At 44.0% G+C, this 22,500-nt stretch overlaps 1 protein-coding gene across 1 annotated transcript in view; it reads left to right on the forward strand.

The window, feature by feature from the left end:
- The window catches only part of LOC143283447 (potassium voltage-gated channel subfamily KQT member 1-like), a 272,354-nt gene that overhangs the window by 236,878 nt on the left and 12,976 nt on the right, over positions 1-22,500 (forward strand). The window contains exons 3-8 of the mRNA XM_076589683.1: positions 938-1,028; positions 2,121-2,247; positions 12,980-13,058; positions 14,810-14,906; positions 16,907-17,032; positions 22,181-22,291. Of these exons, the coding sequence (XP_076445798.1) occupies positions 938-1,028; positions 2,121-2,247; positions 12,980-13,058; positions 14,810-14,906; positions 16,907-17,032; positions 22,181-22,291 (631 nt within the window). The remainder of the gene's footprint in view (positions 1-937; positions 1,029-2,120; positions 2,248-12,979; positions 13,059-14,809; positions 14,907-16,906; positions 17,033-22,180; positions 22,292-22,500) is intronic.

Consider the following 22,500-nt stretch of genomic DNA (forward strand, 5'->3'; position numbering starts at 1 on the left):
GCTCGTAAAAAGAAAAATGAAACTTGGAGCGTTTTTTGGAGTGTGCTGTGATTTTTAGTTGCGTGACATTTCTTCGTTAGAGTGTTGTGCATTTTGAGAAGTCATTTTTATGGTACTGTCGCCGTCACAGGTTGGTAACTGCACCATTTTCATTTTCGAAATGCTATTTTGAAACCCTCACTCATCTCCCGACATCTTGATTTTCTGCGGACATGACATTACCAAGTGCATGAGGCACGCTTTTCACATGGTTTTTTTGGTTGTTTTTTCTCTGTGTGTGTTGTGAGATACAGGGCAGCGTTGACGCGAACTTGTAAACCAGCCGCATGTTGTGTAGTGTGAAAAGCTGGTGTGTGTTGCTGATTCTTGCTCTGTCGCAACTGTGAAATCGTCAGTAGCCTGTTGCCAAGCAGAAAAATTCGTAGAAGTTTATTTAACTCGCCATTTTCAGCGTCGAAAGAGCTTGCAAAGAAGGTAAAGAAAACAACCAGAGGGAAGGATGGAGTCTTGCTCTCCATGCACAAGGTACACAACTTCAAGTCAGTGTTGATTATGCTACCGATTCAGCTAGCACACAGGTAGATAAAAGGTACACTGGAACAAATCCAGATACTTCCACACACACACACACAAAAATTAAGATAAAAAAAAGAAGCTACGGGCTTGCCCAGCTACATCAATCCTGGGTTTAATCTGGTCTAGCCAGATTTGACCCAGGTTAAAAACTAGTGGGGGTACGAATAGATTGTTACACCGGGGCATCTGATGATTCCACAGGGGACGAACCCCCATCAGAGAGGAATTGGAATGGCCCTCAATTGCTGTGTCTGTGTATGTGCGTGCGTGTGGTTGTGTGTGTGTGTGAAAGAAAAAAAAGAGTGAGGGAGTATGTGTGTGGTCTTCATATAACAATGTTTTTTTGTTGTTTTTTCTTTAGGTTCATGATGGTGCTGATATGTCTCATCTTCTCCGTGTTGTCAACGATAGAGCAATACACCGAGTTTGCCAATGCCACGCTGTTCTGGATGGTAGGTCTGCCTGACTGCCTGTTCGCTTGTGTGTTCGTCTGTCTGTCCGTCCGTATGTCTGCCTCTGTGTGTGTGTGTGTGTGTGTGTGTGTGTCCGTCAGTCTTATAAGCTGAGTGTTACACCAGAGCATCTCATTTGCGTTTCTTTCCCCCCGTTCCGTATGAAAAACGATGGCCTTGGGACCTGGATTTATTAACACTACGTAGCTGTGTGTGTGTGTGTGTGTGTGTGTGTGTGTGTGTGTGTGTGTGTGTGTTAACTTCTGCTTCGTCGTCGTCGTCGTCCTCGTCGACATAATCAATATCATTGTCAGCTGCAGCAGCAGCATCACTTACAGCAGAGTAAAAAAAAAAAAAAAAAAAAAAAAAAGGAAAAGTAAACAAATAACAGCAAATTAAAAAGGAAGGATAAACTGTTTTATTCTAATTAGTCTTTCGTACGACTGACTCACACCCGCTGTCTCTCGGGACTGTCTGATTTGATGGTGATGGTGATGATGATAATGACGACGATGATAATGATGACGATGATGATTGTGGTGGTGATGATGATGGTGATAATGATGATAATGAGGACGATGATGATGGTGATGATGATGATAATGACGACGATGATGATGGTGATGATGATGATAATGATGACGGTGATGATGATGATGATGGTGATAATGACGACGATGACGATGATGATGGTGATGATGATGATGATGATGAGAAGGATGATGATGGTGGTTATGATGATAGTGATAATGATGATAATAAATGACGATGATGATGGTGATGATGATGACAATGAGAAGAAGAAGAAGAGGAAGATCATCCAACATCTCTATCTATCTCTCTGTATTCTTCGATAACGATTCTTCTTCTTCTTCTCTATGTGTTGAAGATCCCTCTGTCTCTGTATAGACTCCACAATCTCTCTTTTTCTCTCTTTATCCTCCCCCCTCTCTCTCTGTCTCCTTCTTCTCCTTCTCCTCCTCCTCCTCCTCCTTCTTCTTCTTCTTCTTCTTCTTCTTCTTCTTCTCCTCCTTCGTGTTCAGACTACTGCAGGTAGCGTGTTGGGATGCTGAAGTCAGGTGATGTGTGCAGGAAATCGTGCTGGTGGTGTTTTTCGGCATGGAGTACGTTATACGGCTGTGGTCAGCGGGCTGCCGCAGCAAGTACATGGGAATGAAGGGTCGGTTCCGCTTCTGCAGGAAACCCATCTCCATCATCGGTATGTAGTGTGTGGCGGTGCGGGGGGCGGGGGAGGGGGGGGGGTGCTGTGTGTGTGTGTGGGGGGGGGTGTAATTGTGTGTGTGTGTGTACTGTGTTGGGCGCATTCCACTCATAAATCTTATGCACTAATGCCACACACGCTGATAAACAGCCACACGCACGCACGCACGCACGCACACGCGCGCGCACTCACACACACACACACACACACACACACACACACACAACACAGACTAGCTGTACCTGTAATATTGCCAAGGACATATTTAAGTTTGTGAGGTTTTTGTAAAAACATTTCTCAGGATAAAACGACGTTGCAAAAACTCGCTTGATGGGAAAAGTTCATTCACAGCTACAATCATATTGCTGTCAGTTAAAACAAAACAAAACATAGAGCGAAAACAAAATAAATTTTAAAGATAACAAACGATTTTTAAAACACAAAAAGGATAAGAGCAGAGGTATATTCAGTGAACATTTTCCGCGTCCTCGGACTGGATTTGCTCAAGGTGAAAGTCAAACCGTTCTCTATTTTTTGACCTTCGCGGTGGGTCATACCTATAAAAGCCTCCAACAGCCTCGGCATCTTTCTTGTCTGCTCACGCTTGTTTATATTGAGCGTTTCCAGACTATGGGAACACACGCGGAGCAAAAAGCGGAAGAAGCAATAACGAACGTTAACTGTCACATCAGTCTTTTTTTCTTTCTCTTGTCTTTCCTGTCATTACCCCCCCCCCCCCCCCCATCCCCCCTCCTCCTCCGTCCCCTACCCCCACCCCCCTGTTTCAGCGAGATGGTCGGCAGTGTGTAGTAGTTCCGATATATCGAGTGAAAGGTGTAATTTTCAAGTTTTACGGAAGGAACTAAATTGAGTTCAAAGTTAACGAACTACAAATCGACGAGAATGAGTTCGGGTTTTGGTTTTGTTGTTGTTGTTTTAATGCATGCAGAGGTTCTGTAGACTGCAAACTTGCTCAGACACTTCCATCACACCCCCGCAGCTTTTTCCACGCCTCCTCATCTCCCCCCTCCACGTGTGTGTGTGTGTGTGTGTGTGTGTGTGTGTGTGTGTGTGTGTGTGTGTGTGTGTGTGTGTGTGTGTGTGTGTGTGTGTGTGTTTCCGTCCCTCTGCATAACCAAAATTAATGTCTGTCTGACTGTCTCTCTCTCACTCTCTCTCCCCCCCTCTCTCTCTCTCACTGCTCTCTCTCTCTCTCCCCCAGTCTCTCTCCCCTCCACTCTCTCTCTTACACACACACTAACACACACACACACACACGCACGCACGCACACACACATACGCACACGCATGCACACACTGTTTGTTTTAATGTTGAAATTATTGAACTGACAGTCACTTTGTTGGAAAGGAGGAAATATTTTATTCTCTGGGGTTTTTTTTAAGTGGCAGCAAATTTTCGTTTTAATATCGATTTCATCTCGTAAGGCAAACAAAATTTCCCCTTAAAAATGAATCAATTATAAAACAGAAAGAAGGAAAAGTACAACAACCTCCAATCAAATTTTCAAGATAATGGGGGAAAAAAAGGGGGGACAACCGAGTGACCGACCCTTCCAGTTAGTTGTCTCCCTTAACGGAAGTTGCCATCAGCGCATGATCCGTTTCCGTGTTCCGCTTCCTTGTTGCGACATCTGTCGTTACCAACCAACTCCCCTATTTCCGGGGAGGTAATTGGATGCCCGCTCTGTGTGTGTGTGTGTGTGTGTGTGCGTGTGTGTGTGTGTGTGTGTGTGTGTGTGTGATTACGGAGGGGGAAGTTATAGAGGGTGGGAGAGAGAGGGGGGGAGATTAGAGAGAGAGGGGAGGTTAGAGAGAGGAAGGGAGAGAGAGAGATTAAACCAAGGGAGAGAGAGATGTTAGAGAGGGGAGAAAGAGAGAGGGGGGGGAGAGAGATTGGGAGGTTAGAGAGATAGTGGAGGTTAGAAAGAGTGGGAGGTTAGAGAGAGAGAGATTGGGAGGTAGAGAGATAGTGGAGGTTAGAAAGATAGTGGGAGGTTAGAGAGAGAGAGAGAGATTGGGAGGTAGAGAGATAGTGGAGGTTAGAAAGATAGTGGGAGGTTAGAGAGAGAGAGAGATTGGGAGGTTAGAGAGATAGTGGAGGTTAGAAAGAGAGTGGGAGGTTAGAGGGAGAGAAAGATTGGGAGGTTAGAGAGAGAGAGATTGGGAGGTTAGAGAGAGAGTGGAGGTTAGAAAGAGAGTGGGAGGTTAGAGGGAGAGAGAGAGAGAGAGATTGGGAGGTAGGGAGATAGTGGAGGTTAGAAAGATAGTGGGAGGTTAGAAAGAGAGAGAGAGATTGGGAGGTTAGAGAGATAGTGGAGGTTAGAAAGATAGTGGGAGGTTAGAAAGAGAGAGAGAGATTGGGAGGTTAGAGAGATAGTGGAGGTTAGAAAGATAGTGGGAGGTTAGAGAGAGAGAGATTGGGAGGTTAGAGAGATAGTGGAGGTTAGAAAGATAGTGGGAGGTTAGAGGGAGAGAGAGATTGGGAGGTTAGAGAGATAGTGGAGGTTAGAAAGAGAGTGGGAGGTTAGAGGGAGAGAGAGAGAGAGATTGGGAGGTTAGAGAGATTGGGAGGTTAGAGAGAGAGTGGAGGTTAGAAAGAGAGTGGGAGGTTAGAGGGAGAGAGAGATTGGGAGGTTAGAGAGAGAGTGGAGGTTAGAAAGAGAGTGGGAGGTTAGAGGGAGAGAGAGAGAGAGATTGGGAGGTAGGGAGATAGTGGAGGTTAGAAAGATAGTGGGAGGTTAGAGAGAGAGAGAGAGATTGGGAGGTAGGGAGATAGTGGAGGTTAGAAAGATAGTGGGAGGTTAGAGAGAGAGAGATTGGGAGGTTAGAGAGATAGTGGAGGTTAGAAAGAGAGTGGGAGGTTAGAGGGAGAGCAGGGGAAGTTAGAGAGAGAGAGTGGGAGGTTAGAGAGAGAGAGAGAGACAGACAGAGAGAGAAAGAGAGTAACAGGGTGAGACAAGACAAGAGAAGACAAAGCCCTTATCAAGGGGTTAGTTTCAGTTTCAGTTTCAGTAGCTGAAGGAGGCGTCACTGCGTTGTTTTGTTTGTTTTATTTGTTGTTTTTGTTGTTTTTGTTTTGGTTTTTGTGTGTGTGTGTGTGTTTTGTTTTGTGTGTGTGTGTGTGTGTGTGTGTGTGTGAGTGTGTGTGTGTGTGTGTGTGTGTGTGTGTGTGTGTGAACTCTGTAGAACGTAACCCAGGTGCGTTTGTATCGGACAGGGAGAGCAGTGTCTAATGATTTCTGTATGAGGCAGGGTTGAATTATTAAAGAAGCCAGCATTGCGGTTCTTTTGTTGTTGTTTTTTGTGGAGGAGGACTTTAGTGTGATGTTCCGTCCAACACACTGTAACTGTTGACTTTTTGTTAGATTTTTTTTTGGTGTTTTTTTTGTTTTGTTTTTTTACCATTTGAGTATTATCAGGAGAGAATGAATGGTGAGTTGGGGGAAGCCGGGTAAATGGGGGTTGGAAATCGAAATAAATATATCGGTGCTTGTGTAAAAAAATAAAATAAAATAAAATAAAGACAAATCCATATACGCTACACCACATCTGCCAAGCAGATGCTTGACCAGCAGCGTAACCCAACGCGCTTAGTCAGGCCTTGAGAAAAAAAAATACATAAAAATAAAAATAAAAGGTGAATAAATAATAGATAAATACATTAAAAAAAAAAGGGGGGGGGGGGGAGTTAACCCTTTCACCGCCATGGTCGCATTTCGGCACCAGCCAGGTAAAGCACCCATGTCACTGAAATGCAACCAGATGATGGGCCTTTTTGTGCATTAACCTAATGCTCTTAATTTTCAGTGGTAGGATTGGCCTTTTTTTTCTCTTCTACACATCACAAGGGGAATCCCCCAGCTATTCTTTGACACCATCTTTTCTGTGGTTCCTGCACAAGGTTAATTTGCACTCTTAAACTGACTGGCGGTGAAAGGGTTAAAGGCTGTGGTCACTGGGTGTGACAGGCGACCACAGTTGGGGGGGAAGCCGGTGGGGTCAGAGGTCAGGGTATGTGGCGGGAATGGAGAGGGATAGTGACGTCCGACAGAGGAGTGGGGGGGTGGGGGTTAGGGGAGGGTGGTGGAAGAGAGGGTGGAAGCCGTTCCGTTGTTTCAGTGGGAGAAGGGGTGGTGGTTGGCCTTACAGGATGAATGAATGAAAGAAAGAAAGATTGAATGAATGAATTAGATGTTTTTATTTAATGATAAAACATTGAAGGAATAAATGCAGTTATTTCGTGATTGATTGGATAAATGAATAAAGAAGGAAAGAAAGAAAGAAAGAAAAAGAAAACAAGAAGAGACCGAATGAATAGATTAATATCTTGTCGTGGAATAAATCAATAGATAAATAAAACATTCGTTCCATTTGCTTTGGGTTTGGTTTTTTTTTTAGTTGTTTTTTTTTTTAAAACGATAATTGACTGACTGATAGACAAACCAACCAGCAAGCCAGTTGTCTGACTAAGAAACAAATCAACTAACCAACCATCTAACTTCCTAAGTTTCTAACCTGCTTCGTTTTTTTTAGACAGCGTCCGATTGTCGATTTGATTTAAATAGATAGATATTTGTATATTTAAAAAAAAAAAAATGAATGGATATGTAAATAAATAAAATGATAAATAAACCGATTTGTTTTCTAATTCGTCTCCCTTTTGTTTAGCGGTCTTGGAATAAATAAAGAAATGATTCTCTTTGCTCTCAGATCTGGCCTGCTCGGTGTTTTAAATAAACACGAAATGCAGAGCCTTCATGACTCTCTCTCTCTCTCTCTCTCTCTCTCTCTCTCGCACATACACACAGACACACACACACACACACACTCTCTCTCTCTCTCTCATTCTCTCTCTCTCCTATTTTTTCTCCTTTTTTTCTCCTTTTTTCCCTTCTTTTTAATTCTTATTTATTTATTTATTTATTTTTATTGTTATTACTTTAGTATTATTATTATTTTCATTGATGGCTTGATGTAAAAAATGCAATTGTTGCTTATTCAATTTACCATCATGAAATAAAATCTTGACTTCACACACACACACACACACACACACACACACACACACACACACACACACACACACACACACACACACACACACACACTTACACACACACACACTTACACACACACACACACACACACACACACACACACACACACACACACACACACACACACACACACACAGCGAAACGGGGTTACAGCAATGACTCACTTCATTAACGCACGTGCGCCAATAAACAGAAGAAGAAAAGAAAAGAAAAAGAAAAAACGTGAGTGAATAAGAAAGAAGCCAGGAAATGACCAGGTAAATAAAGTGAGTCATGAAGTAAGTGCGTGAAGTCTTTTCAAAGAAGGGGACACATGGATCCAGAAACTGCTTTGTGCTCCCAGACCATGATGGTGCTTGTTTGAGGGGCAGCGAGTACACGGCTCCATCCGTTTCTCTCTCTCTCTCTGTCTCTCTCTCTCTCTCTCTCTCTCTCTCTCTCTCGACACACGTCCCTCTCTGTCCCTCCCTCACTGTCCCTCTCTCTCTGTCCCTCCCTCTCTGTCCCTCCCTCTCTGTCCCTCTCTGTCTCTCCCTCTCTGTCCCTCCCTCTCTGTCTCTCCCTCTCTGTCTCCCTCCCTCTCTGTCCCTCCCTCTCTGTCCCTCCCTCTCTGTCTCCCTCCCTCTCTGTCCCTCCCTCTCTGTCTCCCTCCCTCTCTGTCCCTCCCTCTCTGTCCCTCCCTCTCTGTCTCCCTCCCTCTCTGTCCCTCCCTCTCTGTCTCCCTCCCTCTCTGTCCCTCCCTCTCTGTCCCTCCCTCTCTGTCCCTCCCTCTCTGTCCCTCCCTCTCTGTCCCTCTCTCTCTGTCTCTCCCTCTCTGTCCTTCCCTCTCTGTCCCTCCCTCTCTGTCTCCCTTCCTCTCTGTCTCTATGTCTCTCTTCTCTCTCTCTCTGTCTGTCTGTCTCTGTCTCTCTCTCTATCTGTATATCTGTCTCTTTCTCTCCAGTGTTGGCACATGTTGCGTGGTGCATTGATATAGATGAATGAACGGAGTTATTATGTGTTGGGTGGCCTGTTGTTTACTATCATTTTTTCTTCAAAGAAGGAACTTTGTTTTCTCTCTCTCTCTCTCTCTCTCTCTCTCTCTCTCTCTCTCTCTTTCTCTCTCCCTTGAAGTCTTGGAATATCCTAGAGATTAAAGCAGTCCGTTATAAATTAATTTATATTAAAAAAAAAAGATAAACGAAGAAAACAACAGAAATCTTCGCATGCCAGTCTCTTGCAACACAATGTTGAAGGAGAAGAAGAGGAGGAGGAGGAGGAGGAAGAAGAAGAAGGAGAAAGTAACACCCCCAATATGAACCGGTTGCGCTCCTTGCTTTGAAGATCTTGGGGAAATCATTCAAGGTCAAAACGCTTGTTGAGTGCATTCTCCTTCTTCTTCTTCTTCTTCTGCGTTCGTGGGCTGCAACTCCCACGTTCACTCGTTTGTACACGAGTGGGCTTTTACGTGTATGACCGTTTTACCCCCCGCCATGTAGGCAGCCATACTCCGATTTCGGGGGTGTGCATGCTGGGTATTTTCTTGTTTCCATAACCCACCGAACACTGACATGGATTATATATTGATAGTCAGTCGTGTCCGACTATGACCATCAGAACAGCAGAGGAGGCAACTGCTGTTCCGACTATTTAGGCTAGAATTTGATTATAGTGGAGAGTGTCTTGCCCAAGTACATGCCCACCCTCTCGGCCAAGAGGGTTTTAGGACAGTCGGCGTTGGGATGGTTCCCAAAGGCCAACTAGCCCACAAGGCTGCAGCACTAAGAGCCAGTGCAATTTCACCTCCTAGTTTGAGAGTCATAGTCCTTCACAAAAGACTAAGCTGTAAATGATTTCCCATTGACATGGATTACAGGATCTTTAACGTGCGTATTTCATCTTCTGCTTGCGTATACACACTTAGGCGGGATCAGGCACGAGCAGGTCTGCACACATGTAAACATGGGAGATCGGAAAAATCTCCACCCTTTTACCCACCAGGCGCCGTTACCGAGATTCGAACCCGGGACCCTCAGATTGACAGTCCAACGTCTCTCTCTGTCCCTCCCTCTCTGTCTCTCTCCCTCTCTGTCCCTCCCTCTCTGTCCCTCCCTCCCTCTCTGTCCCTCCCTCTCTGTCCCTCCCTCCCTCTCTGTCCAACGCTTGAACCATTCGGCTGTTGCGCCCGTCAGTGAGTGCATTGAAATGAAAATGATGAATTTTAATTGGAGAAATCGCTTTTCCTCTCTTTGACCATCATCAGACGGAGCGCAGAGAACATGAAGAAGAAGAGGGAGAAGAAGAAGAAACGGGACAAACAAAATTTTATTGCTTGCATTCGATCCAATTAGTCTTGATTGATAATTACAATGTCCTCCGTTCGTTCGTTCTTGACGTTGATTGGCTGGTTTGATGGATGGAGTTGTTGTTGTTGTTGTTGTTGACGTCGTTGTTGTTGTTGCTGCTGCGGTTGTTGACGTCGTTGTTGTTGTTGCTGCTGCGGTTGTTGACGTCGTTGTTGTTGTTGCTGCTGCGGTTGTTGACGTTGTTCGTGTGTTGGAGAGTGCAGGGGGTGGGGGGAGGGATGGGAGAATTGGAAAAGGGTGTGTGTGTGTGTGTGTGTGTGTGTGTGTGTGTGTGACTTGACTTGACTTCATTTATTGTCATAAAATCCCGAAGGATTAATAGACACAACAAAGAACAAAGGGAACAAAGAAATAAACGGTCATCTAATACGCATGCACTGAAATGTGTGTGTGTGTGTGTGTGTGTGTGTGTGTGTGTGTGTGTGTGTGTGTGTGTTTGCCTTAGTCCGTGCTGTGTCGCTGTTCAGTGTTTATGTGTGTGCCTCTGTATCTACGTGACTCTGTGTGTGTGTGTGTGTGTGTGTGTGTGTGTGTCGCTCTCTCTCTCTTGCTGTCTCTCTCTCTCTCTCTCGCTCTCTTTGCCCTCTCACTTTCTCTCTCGCTTTCTTGCTCTCTCTCTCTCTCTCTCTCTCTCTCTCTCTCTCGCTCTCTCTCTCTCTCTCTCTCTCTCTCTCTCTCTCTCTCTCTCTCTCTCTCTCTCTCTCTCCATCTGTCTGTCTACCTATTTATCTAAACCCCCTTGCCTCTCTTCGATCACGTCTGTCGAAATTGAGCATTGATGCCAAAGAGGAGCACGAATATATTGTGTTCCCAAGCGAAGCCCCAAGGCCATTTGTCTAATCAATAAATCCGCAGGTTTCCCGGTCGTTAGAGCAATGCAGTCGTAATTGGTTCGAATATGATTGAGATTAGAGTTGCAATTTGGCGTGAAAATGATTTAGAATTGAGTTGTGATCGGTGTGAACATGATTGAAAACCGAGTTGCAGTTGATGTGATATTGATTGAAAATGGAGTTGTGATTGATGTGAACATGATTGAGAAGTGCGTTGTAACTGACGTTATCATGATTGAGAAGTGAGTTGTAACTGACGTTATCATGATTGAGAAGTGAGTTGTAACTGACGTTATCATGATTGAGAAGTGAGTTGTAACTGACGTTATCATGATTGAGAAGTGAGTTGTAACTGACGTTATCATGATTGAAATGTGAGTTGTAACTGACGTTATCATGATTGAGAAGTGAGTTGTAACTGACGTGAACATGATTGAGAAGTGAGTTGTAACTGACGTGAACATGATTGAAAAGTGAGTTGTAACTGACGTGAACATGATTGAGAAGTGAGTTGTAACTGACGTGAACGTGATTGAGAAGTGCGTTGTAACTGACGTTATCATGATTGAAGAGTGAGTTGTAACTGACGTGAACTTGATTGAGAAGTGAGTTGTAACTGACGTGAACTTGATTGAGAAGTGCATTGTAACTGACGTGAACATGATTGAGAAGTGAGTTGTAACTGACGTTATCATGATTGAGAAGTGCGTTGTAACTGACGTGAACGTGATTGAAAAGTGAGTTGTAACTGACGTTAACATGATTGAGAAGTGCGTTGTAACTGACGTTATCATGATTGAGAAGTGCGTTGTAACTGACGTTATCATGATTGAGAAGTGCGTTGTAACTGACGTTAACATGATTGAGAAGTGCGTTGTAACTGACGTTATCATGATTGAGAAGTGCGTTGTAACTGACGTTATCATGATTGAGAAGTGAGTTGTAACTGACGTTATCATGATTGAGAAGTGCGTTGTAACTGACGTTATCATGATTGAGAAGTGAGTTGTAACTGACGTTATCATGATTGAGAAGTGAGTTTTAACTGACGTGAACGTGATTGAGAAGTGCCTTGTAACTGACGTTATCATGATTGAGAAGTGCGTTGTAACTGACGTTATCATGATTGAGAAGTGAGTTGTAACTGACGTTATCATGATTGAAAAGTGAGTTGTAACTGACGTTATCATGATTGAGAAGTGAGTTGTAACTGACGTTATCATGATTGAAAAGTGAGTTGTAACTGACGTTATCATGATTGAGAAGTGAGTTGTAACTGACGTGAACATGATTGAGAAGTGAGTTGTAACTGACGTTATCATGATTGAGAAGTGAGTTGTAACTGACGTGAACATGATTGAGAAGTGAGTTGTAACTGACGTTATCATGATTGAAAAGTGAGTTGTAACTGACGTTATCATGATTGAGAAGTGCATTGTAACTGACGTGAACATGATTGAAAATTTCCATGTTCACGCGGACAGATGGACAGAATCGCCGTTTGATTTGACCTTCATCTTGGGTTACAGTCACTCACAGAAACTTAGGAGTTGTAAGAATCTCTGTGTAATGTCAGGGGTTCACACTGCACGAACTTCATGGTGAAGGTGACAGATTGATTGTCATAGACCTTGAAAAGAGAAGAGAAAAAAAAAGATAGGCCTACAACCCAGAACAAAAAAAAAAGAGAACTATTTTAACTCTGTCCATACGAACGGCGAAAGAGACGACGTTAACAGCGTTTCACCCCAATTACCATCATCAAAATATTGCAAGTGGAAGGCTCTTATACTGAAGAGGTGAATGTTGACAAAGAATACCACAATTCTGACGACGGAAGCTAAAGGTTGGGTCATTCAGACACCCACTGGACATCCGAGGGGTCTGTGTAGAGGAGAAGAGAGGACTGGCCGTACTGAGTGAGTTAAACGCAAGTGCAACAAACGGTACAGGATGGGCATATTTTTTTCGGCACACGTAGAGGTCTTCTTTTCAACCAGATGTATGCTGTATATCAAACGATTATGTAGAGATACCTAGCAAAATAAACTCAAGCTAGTTTAGAGAAATCAGTTTCTTTCCATTCGATCTCTGTGTGTGTAAGTACGTGTGTGTGTGTGCGTGCGTGTGTGTGTGTGTGTGTGTGTGTGTGTGGGTGTGTGTTTTCCTTTATCTAAATAAATGCAAAGACACATGTATAACAGGCTGAAATCGTCATCACATTACCATCATAATCATTGCCACATGATTACGTTGCGCGCGTGTGTGTGTGTGTGTGTGTTTGCCTGAGTGTGTATCTGCGTGTGTGTGTGTGTGTTTCTTTATCTGATCAGATACAAAGACACATGTATAATTGGCTGAAATCGTCATCACATTACCATCATCATCATTCCCACATGATTATGTCACGAGTGCGTGTGTATGTGTGTGTGTGCTGTGTGTGTGTGTGTGTGTGTGTGTGTGTGTGTTGCAGATTTCACGGTGGTGGTAGCGTCTATAGTGGTACTCAGTGTGGGTTCCAATGGACAGGTGTTCGCCACCTCAGCCATCAGGTAAGAGCGCCGTGCTTTTATTGACATCATTGTACACTCTCTCTCTCTCTCTCTCTCTCTCTCTCTCTCTCTCTCTCTCTCTCTCTCTCTCTCTCTCTCTCCTCTGTCTCTGTCTCCATCTCGGTCTCCTTCTGTCTGTCTCTCATTCTGCCCCCCTCTCCTCTCTCTCTCTCTCTCTCTCTCTCTCTCTCTCTCTCTGTCTCTGTCTCTATCTATCTCTGCCCCCCCCCCCTTTCTCTCTATCTCACACACACATACACTCTTTCTGTGAGAGACAGTCCGCATAACAGGTTATCTCTTTCATTCTCTCCCCCACTCCCCACCTCTCTCTCTCTCTCCCTCCCTCTCTCTCTCTCATCTCTTTCCCTCCCTCTCTCTCTCTTTCTTTCCCGCCCCCACTCTCTCTCTCTCTCTCATTCTTTTTCTGTCGCTCTCTCTCTCTCTTTTACACACACACACACACACACACACACACACACACACACACACACACACACGCACACACACACACACACGCACTCTCTCTCTCATTCTCTCTCTCTCTCTCTCATTCTTTTTCTGTCGCTCTCTCTCTCTCTTTTACACACACACACACACACACACACACACACGCACGCACGCACGCACGCACGCACTCTCTCTCTCATTCTCTCTCTCTTCCTCATCATCTGGTGCAGTAATAACGACCCGTGTCTGTGTAATAACGATCTGCATTGCTCATTGCTGCATAACAGGGGGTGTAGCATTTGTCTTCTTTCCAAGCAGATTTGGGGGGGTACCTTTGGAAGCGGAACAAGCTCCGCGAGGTATTGACCCAGGGATTAGGTTTCTGTGTTGATTGGGAGGGGAAAGCTGCCTGCACTGACCATGTTCGTACTTCGATTTCCCCGGTGACATAATCGATCATCGCAGTGCATGCAAACACACAGCGGAGGGAGGGAAGGTTGGTGGTGGTGGTGATGTGAACGCAGCCAGATGCGCCGCGTGCGCTCGCGTGTATGCATGATAATTATGACAGGCATATACCGACTGAAGTGACATGCACATTATAATAACCATGCTTCTCTCTCTCTCTCTCTCTCTCTCTCTCTCTCTCTCTCGCTCTCGCTCTCGCTCTCTCATCTCTCTCTCCCATCTCTCTCTCGCTCTCTCATCTCTCTCTCTCCCATCTCTCTCTCCCATCTCTCCCCCCCCCTCTCTCTCTCTCTCCCATCTCTCCCTCTCTCTTTCTCTCTCTCTTTCTCTCTCTCTCTCTCTCTCTTTCCCTTCTTCTCTCTCTCATTCGCTTTTGCAAAGATATTTACTCGTTTTGCAATACTAGTAAGAACACGGAACACAAGACTACTTCTGCTTTTCCATGTCTCTGTATGTGTGTGTGCGTGTGTGTGTGTGTGAGCGCGCGCGCGCGCGCGCCTGGGCGTGCGTGCGTGTGTGCGTGTGTGTGTGCTGTGGGTTTCAGGGGTTATGATGATGATGATGATGGTGGTGGTGATGTGTGTGCTGTGGGTTTCAGGGTGTATGATGATGATGATGATGATGTGTGCTGTGGGTTTCAGGGGGTATGATGATGATGATGATGATGGTGGTGATGATGATGATGATGATGATGATGATGTGTGCTGTGGGTTTCAGGGGTGATGATGATGATGGTGATGATGATGATGATGTGTGCTGTGGGTTACAGGGGGTATGGTGATGATGATGATGATGATGATGATGATGATGATGATGATGTGTGCTGTGGGTTACAGGGGGGTCCGGTTCCTACAGATCCTCCGCATGCTGCACGTGGACAGACAGGGGGGCACGTGGAGACTGCTGGGCTCTGTGGTGTACATTCACAGACAGGTCTGTCAGGGGGGGGGGGGGCACTCCCCCTTTGTCCGCTCTGCTTCCTGGCTTACTGGACGTCTCTCTGCTTCTGTCTGTCTGGCTGGACGTCTGGGCGTCTCTGTCTGTCTGAATCTCTTTCTCATTGTCTCTTTGTCTTTGTGTCGGACAGTCTGTCTGTCTCTCTCTCTCTCTCTGTCTCTCTCTCTCTCTCTCTCTCTCTCTCTCTGTATATATATATATATATATATATATATCTGCCTTCCCTCTTTTTCTGATTTTTTTCTCTCTCTCTCTCTTTGTCTGTATGAATGTCAATCTGTCTGTCTGTGTCTGTCTTTCTGTGTCCCTCCCTCCTCTCTCTCTCTCTCTCTCTCTCTCTCCGAATGTATATATATATATATATATATATATATATATATATATATATATATATATGTATGTATGTATGTATGTATGTATGTATATACACACGCGCGCAAGCAATAACGAGATCGCATGCACTCTTGCATTATGCATGCGCACGAGGACGACACACACACACACACACACACACACACACACACACACACATACACACACACACACACACACACACACACACACACACACACACACACACACACACACACAGAGGAGGGGGAGCGGCAGAGACCAGAAAGAGTGCACAAAGAGACTTGAGGGAGAGAGAGCAGACACAGAGACAGCAAAGTAGATATGAAGAGACAGACAGGTAGGCAGACAGACAGACAGACAGACAGACAAGACAGAGAGAAAGAGATAGACGGCGCGGACGGGAGACAGAACGCAGAACTCAGACCTTAAAACGTTTTTATTCAAGGGTTAAGATTTTAGGCATTGCCTATTCTTCCAAATCTGTCCTCGCTAATCTACATCTATTACAAATAGCACACACATAAATGAAAGGAAAAGGTATCCATGCAGAAGGGTATACATAATGAAGAAAACAACACACACACACACCCCTCCGCACACACCCACACCCGTGCACACACATGCATACACACACACGCACGCACACACACTGGACAGCATCCCCCCCCCCCTCCCCCCACACTCTAAGATTGACAGATGGATAGGACAGTGAGTCAGAGAGAGAGAGAGAGATGTCATCAGTATAGAGAGAGACTGGGGGGGGGAGGAATGGGGGTGTATGTGGGGGGGGGGGGGATACCTGTGGGCAAGGGCAGATTACAATCGACGCAAAATTACGTGTGACTTCCCTTTGTTTACATGTCCATTATCATGGCTCACCATCACGATCATCATGAAGATAAAATGCCGATTGCCTTATGCATAATACATGTGTGTGTGTGTGTGCGTGTGTGTATGTGTGTGTATGTGCGTGTGTGTGTATATGTGTGTGTGTGTGTGTGTATGAGTGAGTGCGCGTCCGCGTGTCTGTGTGTGCTTGCATGTGTGCGTGAATGTGCGTGTGTTTGTGTGCGTGCATGTACCTGTGTCTGAATGTTTATCTGTCTGTCTGCCGGACTGTTTGTCTGTCTGGACGTATGTGTGATTGTATGTATGAATGTTCGTATGTATGTATGCATGCATGCGTGTGTGTCTCCGATTGCGGGCATATTTGTGTGCATTTGTACTTGTATGTGTGTAATATGTATATATTCGTGCGTGCGTGCACATGTGCGTGCGTGTGTGTGTATATGTGTGTGTGTGTGTGTGTGTGTGCGCGCGCGTAAGTGTATGCATTGTGAATATGCTCGTGCGTGTGCCTGTGTATATGTGTGTGTACGTACGTGACCATGTGCGTGTATGTATTTGTGTGCGTGCCAGCGTGCGTACGTGTGTTTCCACGTTTGTGTTCCAATGTGTTCTTTGTGTGTGTGTGTGTGCATGTGTGAGTCTCTGTGCGTGCGTGCGTGCGTGTGTGTGTGTGTGTGTGTGTGTGTGTGTGTGTGTGTTTGCGAGCATGCATGTGTGTGTGCGTGCGTGTGTGTGTGTGTGCGTGTGTGGGTATGTGTGTGTGTGTTGTGCAGGAATTAATCACCACGCTGTACATAGGATTTCTAGGTCTGATTTTCTCCTCTTACTTCGTCTACCTCGCCGAGAAGGACAACGGGGAGGACTTCACCAGCTATGCTGATGCCCTGTGGTGGGGCGTGGTGAGTACTGCAGTGCATTGTATTGTGTTGCATTGCATTGCATTGTATTGCGTTGTATAGGATTGCATTGTATTGCGTTGTATAGGATTGCATTGTGTTGCGTTGTATAGGATTGCATTGTATTGCGTTGTATAGGATTGCATTGCATTGTCTTGTATTGCGTTGTATAGGATTGCATTGCATTGTATTGCATTGCGTTGTATAGGATTGCATTGTATTGCATTGCGTTGTATAGGATTGCATTGCATTGTCTTGTATTGCGTTGTATAGGATTGCATTGTATTGCATTGCGTTGTATAGGATTGCATTGCATTGTCTTGTATTGCGTTGTATAGGATTGCATTGCATTGTCTTGCATTGCGTTGTATAGGATTGCATTGCATTGTATTGCATTGCGTTGTATAGGATTGCATTGCATTGTCTTGTATTGCGTTGTATAGGATTGCATTGCATTGTATTGCATTGCGTTGTATAGGATTGCATTGCATTGTCTTGTCATGTATTTGTATTTGTATTTCTTTTTATCACAACAGATTTCTCTGTGTGAAATTCGGGCTGCTCTCCCCAGGGAGAGCGCGTCGCTATACTACAGCGCCACCCTTTTTTTTTCTTTTTTTTTTTCCTGCATGCAGTTTTATTTGTTTTCCCTATCGAAGTGGACTTTTCTACAGAATTTTTGCCAGGAACAACCTTTTTGTTGCCGTGGGTTCTTTTACGTGCGCTAAGTGCATGCTGCACACGGGACCTCGGTTTATCGTCTCATCCGAATGATTTATGTATTTGTATTGCATTGTATTGTCATGTATCGTATCGTATCGTATTGTCTTGTATTGTATTGCGTTGTAAAGCGTTGTCTTGTTTTGCATCGCATTGTATCACTATTATATATTTTGCGTCGGGTTACCTTCGACTAGATTGGAACGAAGTGCAGTGTGCTGTATAATTACTACATTAATTTTGTCATATTGTTTCTTTGTTGGTTGATTTGTTTTGTGTGTGCGTTGTTGCTTTGTTTGTTTGTTGTTGTTTTTTTATTATCCGGATGATCGCTGAATTGTATTCTGTACATAGTTGCATGTCGTTGCATAATGTGGAGGAATTTTGTTTAATGTCCCGTCACACATATCGGTGATTGAAGACATTTTGTTAAAGTATTTATGAATACATCTGAGTATTATCAGTTAGAAGGGGTGGGAGATGTGGATGAATGGAGGGTTGGGAGAAAACTGGGCAAATGAGGGTAAAAATGTGGGTGAAATTTGGAAGAAAAACAAAACAAAAAAAACCCCTCTAAATACAGTTACAGGAAATTACTTAAAGGACTTCGTAAAAGAGAAGTCGTTAAACTGACAAGTGAAACAACTGATAATGAATGCAAAAGGTCAACAACATCAACGTTCTCAGTCACTTGTGAAGACACACTTTCGTGTACAAAAGGCTTCATCAAACTACAGTGAAAAATTATATGCTCAATTGTCAGGTTACTAAAGCATATGCACTTGACATTAGAACAATACTTGGTTGCATAATGTATTCTGCATCGGTTGGGCTGATATTGGATTTGATTGTCGGATTACAGTTATCATATTGTATCTGTTACAGTTTTTGTTGTTGTTGTTTTTTTCATATCCTTTGATATTTATTGCATTGCATTGTGTACCACATTGCATTGATATCTGTTGCATTGCTTAGTATCACCACAGTCTACTTTGGTTTGCCATAGACTGGATTATTTTGTCCATAGTATTTGTTTTTGTATTTGTATTTCTTTTTATCACATCAGATTTCTCTGTGTGAAATTCGGACTGCTCTCCCCAGGGAGAGCGCGTCGATACACTACAGTGCCACCCTTTTTTTGTGTGTATTTTTTCCCGCGTGTAGTTTTAATTGTTTTTCCTATCGAAGTGAATTTTTCTACATAATTTTGCCAGGAACAACCCTTTAGTTGCCGTGGGTTCTTTTACGTGTGCTAAATGCATGCTGCACACGGGAGCTCGGTTTATCGTCTCATCCGAATGACTAGCGTCCAGACCACCACTCAAGGTCTAGTGGAGGGGAAGAAAATATCGGCGGCTGAGCCGTGATTCGAACCAACGCACTCAGATTCTCTCGCTTCCTAGGCGGACGCGTTACCTCTAGGCCATCACTCCACTTAGTATTACGTAGTGTGTATCTTTTGCAGGTGAATTTTTTTTTAGGATTCCGTGATATTTATTACATTGTACTCTGTATTGTATCGCATTGTATTGCATTGCATTGTGTTGCATTGTTTTCTATCACTTTATTCAGCAACGGTTTGGTGTGGACTCGGTACAGAGACTTTATTCGCTGTGTGAATTGTGCATTACATCACATTGTGTGATGATTTATTAGATCATTTGTGGGGTTGCTGTTTTGGTTTTTCGCATCCCGTGGTATTTATTGCATTGTATTCTGGATTCTGTGGCATTGCATGGCTGTGTATCGTATTGTAATGCTCCACTTTGAATTGTGTATTCTATCTTTTCCTGTTCTGTGTTGAGTCGATGTCGATCCAAGGGAGAGAAGCGCGCCGTTTTCGTGACATATTTAACGTTGACAAGTTATCGTTCTTGAATTGCCTTTTTTTGGCGAAAGTTTGGTTTTCTTTCTTTCTTTCTTTCTTTCTGTCTCTCCTCCTTTGTCGTCTTCCTTTCTTTCATTTTCTCTTAACTAATCTCTCTCTCTCTCTCTCTCTCTCTCTGTCTGTCTGTCTGTCTGTGCGTGCGCGTGCGTGTGTGTGTATGTGCGTGTGCGTGTACATAGGTGTGTGCTATGTTGCTAATTGCTCAGGTTTAACCTTTTTTACACTTTAAACCTTTCAAGACCTCTTGGTGTCTCATGTACCCTAATTTTAGCCCGCTCATCTTAAAAACTCTGATATTAATCTACTCATCTACTCATCCCATGCACCCCAATACAAATCTATTCTTTCCATGCACCCTTATTTTAATCTATTCATCCCATGTACCCCAATACAAATCTATTCTTTCCATGCACCCTTATTTTAATCTATTCATCCCATGTACCCCAATACAAATCTATTCTTTCCATGCACCCTTATTTTAATCTATTCATCCCATGTACCCCAATACAAATCTATTCTCTCCATGCACCCTTATTTTAATCTATTCATCCCATGTACCTCAATACAAATCTATTCTCTCCATGCACCCTTATTTTAATCTATTCATCCCATGTACCTCAATACAAATCTATTCTCTCCATGCACCCTTATTTTAATCTATTCATCCCATGTACCTCAATACAAATCTATTCTCTCCATGCACCCTTATTTTAATCTATTCATCCCATGTACCCCAATACTAATCTATTCTCTCCATGCACCCTTATTTTAATATATTCATCCATGTACCCCAATACAAATCTATTCTCTCCATGCACCCTTATTTCAATATATTCATCCATGTACCTCAATACAAATCTATTCTTTCCATGCACCCTTATTTTAATCTATTCATCCCATGTACCCCAATACAAATCTATTCTTTCCATGCACCCTTATTTTAATCTATTCATCCCATGTACCCCAATACAAATCTATTCTCTCCATGCACCCTTATTTTAATCTATTCATCCCATGAACCCTAATATTACTCTATTTGACCCATGTATCCTTATATCAATCAATTCTTTCCTTGCCTCATAATTTCAACCCAATTAATACAGCTGTTCATCCAGTGTTTCCTAATTTCAGTCTGTTCATCCGAGGTCTACTCATATCAATCTATTCCGTCCGTGTACCCTCATATTAATCTATCCGCCCCACGTGCACTAAATTCAAGCTATTCATCTGTCTGTGGTTTCAATTAAGTCAGTTGTGGGTGTGGTGTTGATGTGAGCCTGGAACAGCACCTTGCGATCCGCTGGGCTATAAACAACCTGCTTGATGTGTGGTGCTGCTGGCGTGGTACATGCCTGCTTCTTCCTCAGGTTGTGGGGGCGTGGTGCCCTGGACGGCATGGATGTGTTGTTGATGTGATGTGGTGATTGTGATGTGATGTGGTGTGTTGTGTTGTGATGCTGTTGTCTTGATGTGATGTGATGTGGTGTGGTTGTTTTTTTTTCTTTCTTTTTTTTCTGTTATATATATATATATATATATATATATATATATATATATATATATATATTATTAGTTATTCATTTATGTATGTTTTTTTGTTCGTTTGTTGTTGTTGTTTTTAATTATTTTTTCTCAAGGCCTGACAAAGCGCGTTGGGTTACGCTGCTGGTCAGGCATCTGCTTGGCAGATGTGTAGCGTATATGGATTTGTCCGAACGCAGTGACGCCTCCTTGAGCTACTGAAACTGGTGTGGTGTGGTGTGATGTGATGTGTGATGTGATATGATGTGACGTGGTGTAGTGTGGTGTGATGTGATGTGTGATGTGATATGATGTGACGTGGTGTGGTGTGATGTGATGTGATGATGTGCCCGTGATGTGGTATATGTGATCAGAGTATCCACCATAGGTCACGGAAATACAGTGTCCAAGACATAGATGTGCTGATGATGCTGCAATGATGCGTTGTGATGATGATGATGTGATGTGGTGATAGTGTGGCGGTGATGTGGAACATATTCGCAGAACATGGTGAACATGTTTCAGTTTCAGTGGCTCAAGGAGGCGTCACTGCGTTCGGACAAATCCATATACGCTACACCACATCCGCCAAGCAGATGCCTGACCAGCAGCGTAACCCAACGCGCTTTGTCAGGCCTTGAGAATAAAAAATAGATAAATAAATAAATAAATAATAATAATATAATCAAAAATAAATAAATAAATAAATAATGATGTGGTGTGATGTGACGTGATGTGGTGTGATGTGATGTGATGAACATGGTGACACGCTACCCAAGACATGGATGTGATAATGTGTTGGTGATGTGATGTGATGTGGTGATGATGTGGCGGGGATGTGGTGCATGCCCACAGATCACAGTGACCACCATAGGCTACGGAGACACGGTGTCTGTGCTGATTAATGCGGTGAAGATGTTATGTGGTGATGATGTGATGCGATTTTGTGGTGTGTTGACGATGTGGTGGTGATGTGATGTGATGTGGTGATGATGTGGCGGGGATGTGGTGCATGTCCACAGATCACAGTGACCACCATAGGCTACGGAGACACCGTGCCCAAGACGTGGATGGGCCGAATCGTGGCCTCCTGTTTCTCGGTCTTTGCCATCTCTTTCTTCGCCCTCCCCGCTGTGAGTAGCGCTGAACGTGCTTGTCGTGACCCCCGCGTGACGTGTGGGGGGGCTTTGTTCATGGTGTCTTTGTGTCCCACACTTCGTTGGGACAGAGCGGAGATTAGGTTTGTGTTCGGTCAGAATGGGAGAACAGAGAACAGAGGAGGAAGGTGGCAGAATGGTTAAGACGCTCAGCTGCCAATACAGAGAGTCCGTGAGGGTGTGGG

The sequence above is a fragment of the Babylonia areolata genome, chromosome 6 (genome assembly GCF_041734735.1).
Source record: "Babylonia areolata isolate BAREFJ2019XMU chromosome 6, ASM4173473v1, whole genome shotgun sequence".
NCBI classification, from domain to species: domain Eukaryota; kingdom Metazoa; phylum Mollusca; class Gastropoda; order Neogastropoda; family Buccinidae; genus Babylonia; species Babylonia areolata.